Raw genomic sequence first — 1,839 nt, forward strand, 5'->3', positions numbered from 1 at the left:
AAAGAAAAGAGAATTAATCACAAAAGTAACAAAGAATCAATCTCCAAATAAAAAATTTGATAATTTTTAGTTTAGTTTAGATTTAAGGCACTAAAACTGTGTCAAACTGTAAAGCCTTGATAATCAACTTTTTTATTATTAACACTAAAATTATTAGCAGAATTCGACATGAATTCAAAATTTTGCAAAAAAGAAAGGAAAAAACAAAAATACTGAACTGTTTTCCAGCGAAAGTACAAAAAGTTTGAAACGAAAATATTTTTGAGAGTAAAAATTCATTGCTTTTCATTCTATTTTTTATACATTATCTATACCTTTTTCGTGCATTTTAGTTGAAATTTAAAGTAGAAGTGCATTTTGTAAATTTGGAAATTACAAAAAGTAAAACACACTAATTTAGTTTTTTTGGTTTTTCTTAGTAAATTAGTTTAACCACAAAATACAAAACAAAAACATGATAAGTTGAAAATTTATCACTTTTAAGTAAAATCTAGCAAAACCCTGTTTGTCAACGTTCTAAAATCGACTTTTGTATTATTAACACTGAAAATGAGTTTTCAAAATTTTGCAAAAATTTTTGACACACTAAAAAAGAAGTGCATGAAAACTATTTTTTTCCACCCAGAATGTATAACTGATTTTTTCGAACTTCCTAGTCTTAAAATGTTAGAAAAAATTGTATATGTAACATACCTACTTATTAATTGTAGATACTTACTTACTACTTGTTTCTTATATTTTAGTCAAAATTTAAAGCTCAAAAGCATTTTGTAAGTTTGGAAAAATTATGTCAAATTTGCAAAAATCTATTTTTGTAAAAAAACAATTAATTTTGTAGAATTTGATCACRGATGAGGACCGCAGAGCCGCCAACCCTGAGGAGAAAACCGACCCTAAAAAACGTGGTCTTTACGACACCCATGGGACCTACACCAAACCCCAATATCCCTCAGGTTACCACCCMAAKWAAATGAAATTATTTAGTTGATTTCTTTGTTTAGGCTATTACGAAGCTGAAACTGTTTCAAACCCCGGCTATGTTCCCGTTTTGAGCCACCATTACCCCAGTTATCCCTCAGGACATGGCTCGTATGGGTTGTACACCCCAAATGGCCATGGGTTTGGCTATGGTCCGCCGGCCCATGACCACGGCCATGGCCACAACGTGAGTCAAAACAATCAAATTTTCAGTCGAGTTTCAGGAAAAGTTTCAGGCTTTGGCGCTGAAAGHCCTGCTGATACCCTTGGCCGGGATTGCCCTTCTGGGGGCCGCCGCGGCCCTTTCCACCAATCCAGTCCTTCTGCAATTAGGAGTGGTTAATGGGCGAAGACGACGACGAAGGTCGCTGAATTTGAACACTTTTAATCCTCGATAAATGAGTTGTTTTTGAATTAGTAAAGGAGTGAGTAGTTTTTTTTTCTTTCATTTCAAACACCTGTCGGATTTCGTGACGGATCATTGGCTTRGAGCAAGGCCAAGTCGCTCATTTAGAATTTGTTTAATTGGGACAGTTAAGACTGCCATCTGGCTAATAAAGAGTTTGGGTTCATTAAAAAAGTTGAGTTTTTATTAACAGGAAGAACAAATTTAAGCAAAAACACTGAACTGTTTTCTAGCGGAAGTAGAAAAAGTTTTTTTGAAAGTAAACTTCAAACTGACCAAATTTTTGCAAAAAAAAGAGAAATCAAAAAAGCTTGACMGTTTTCTAGAAAAAAAGTTTAAATCCAAATTCCTTTTTTCGGAGAAAAATGACGATTTCTTCATTATTTTTCAGTTTATCCTTTATCCATTGTTTGTAATGTTTTTCTTGAAATTTAGTGTAAAAATGCCTTCTGGAA

At 33.0% G+C, this 1,839-nt stretch overlaps 1 protein-coding gene across 1 annotated transcript in view; it reads left to right on the plus strand.

The window, feature by feature from the left end:
- LOC123004613 overlaps window positions 1–1,413 on the plus strand; it is a 5,155-nt gene extending 3,742 nt beyond the window's left edge. The window contains exons 2-4 of the mRNA XM_044397943.1: window positions 839–953; window positions 1,002–1,165; window positions 1,215–1,413. Coding sequence (XP_044253878.1) covers window positions 839–953; window positions 1,002–1,165; window positions 1,215–1,376 — 441 coding nt within the window. The 3' untranslated portion in view covers window positions 1,377–1,413. The remainder of the gene's footprint in view (window positions 1–838; window positions 954–1,001; window positions 1,166–1,214) is intronic.
- Window positions 1,414–1,839: the final 426 nt, after the last annotated feature.

Source organism: Tribolium madens, unplaced genomic scaffold, assembly GCF_015345945.1.
Source record: "Tribolium madens isolate multiple individuals breed KSU strain unplaced genomic scaffold, Tmad_KSU_1.1 Scaffold_20;HRSCAF=117;Tcas5.2_LG4, whole genome shotgun sequence".
In the NCBI taxonomy this organism is placed as follows: Eukaryota; Metazoa; Arthropoda; class Insecta; order Coleoptera; family Tenebrionidae; genus Tribolium; species Tribolium madens.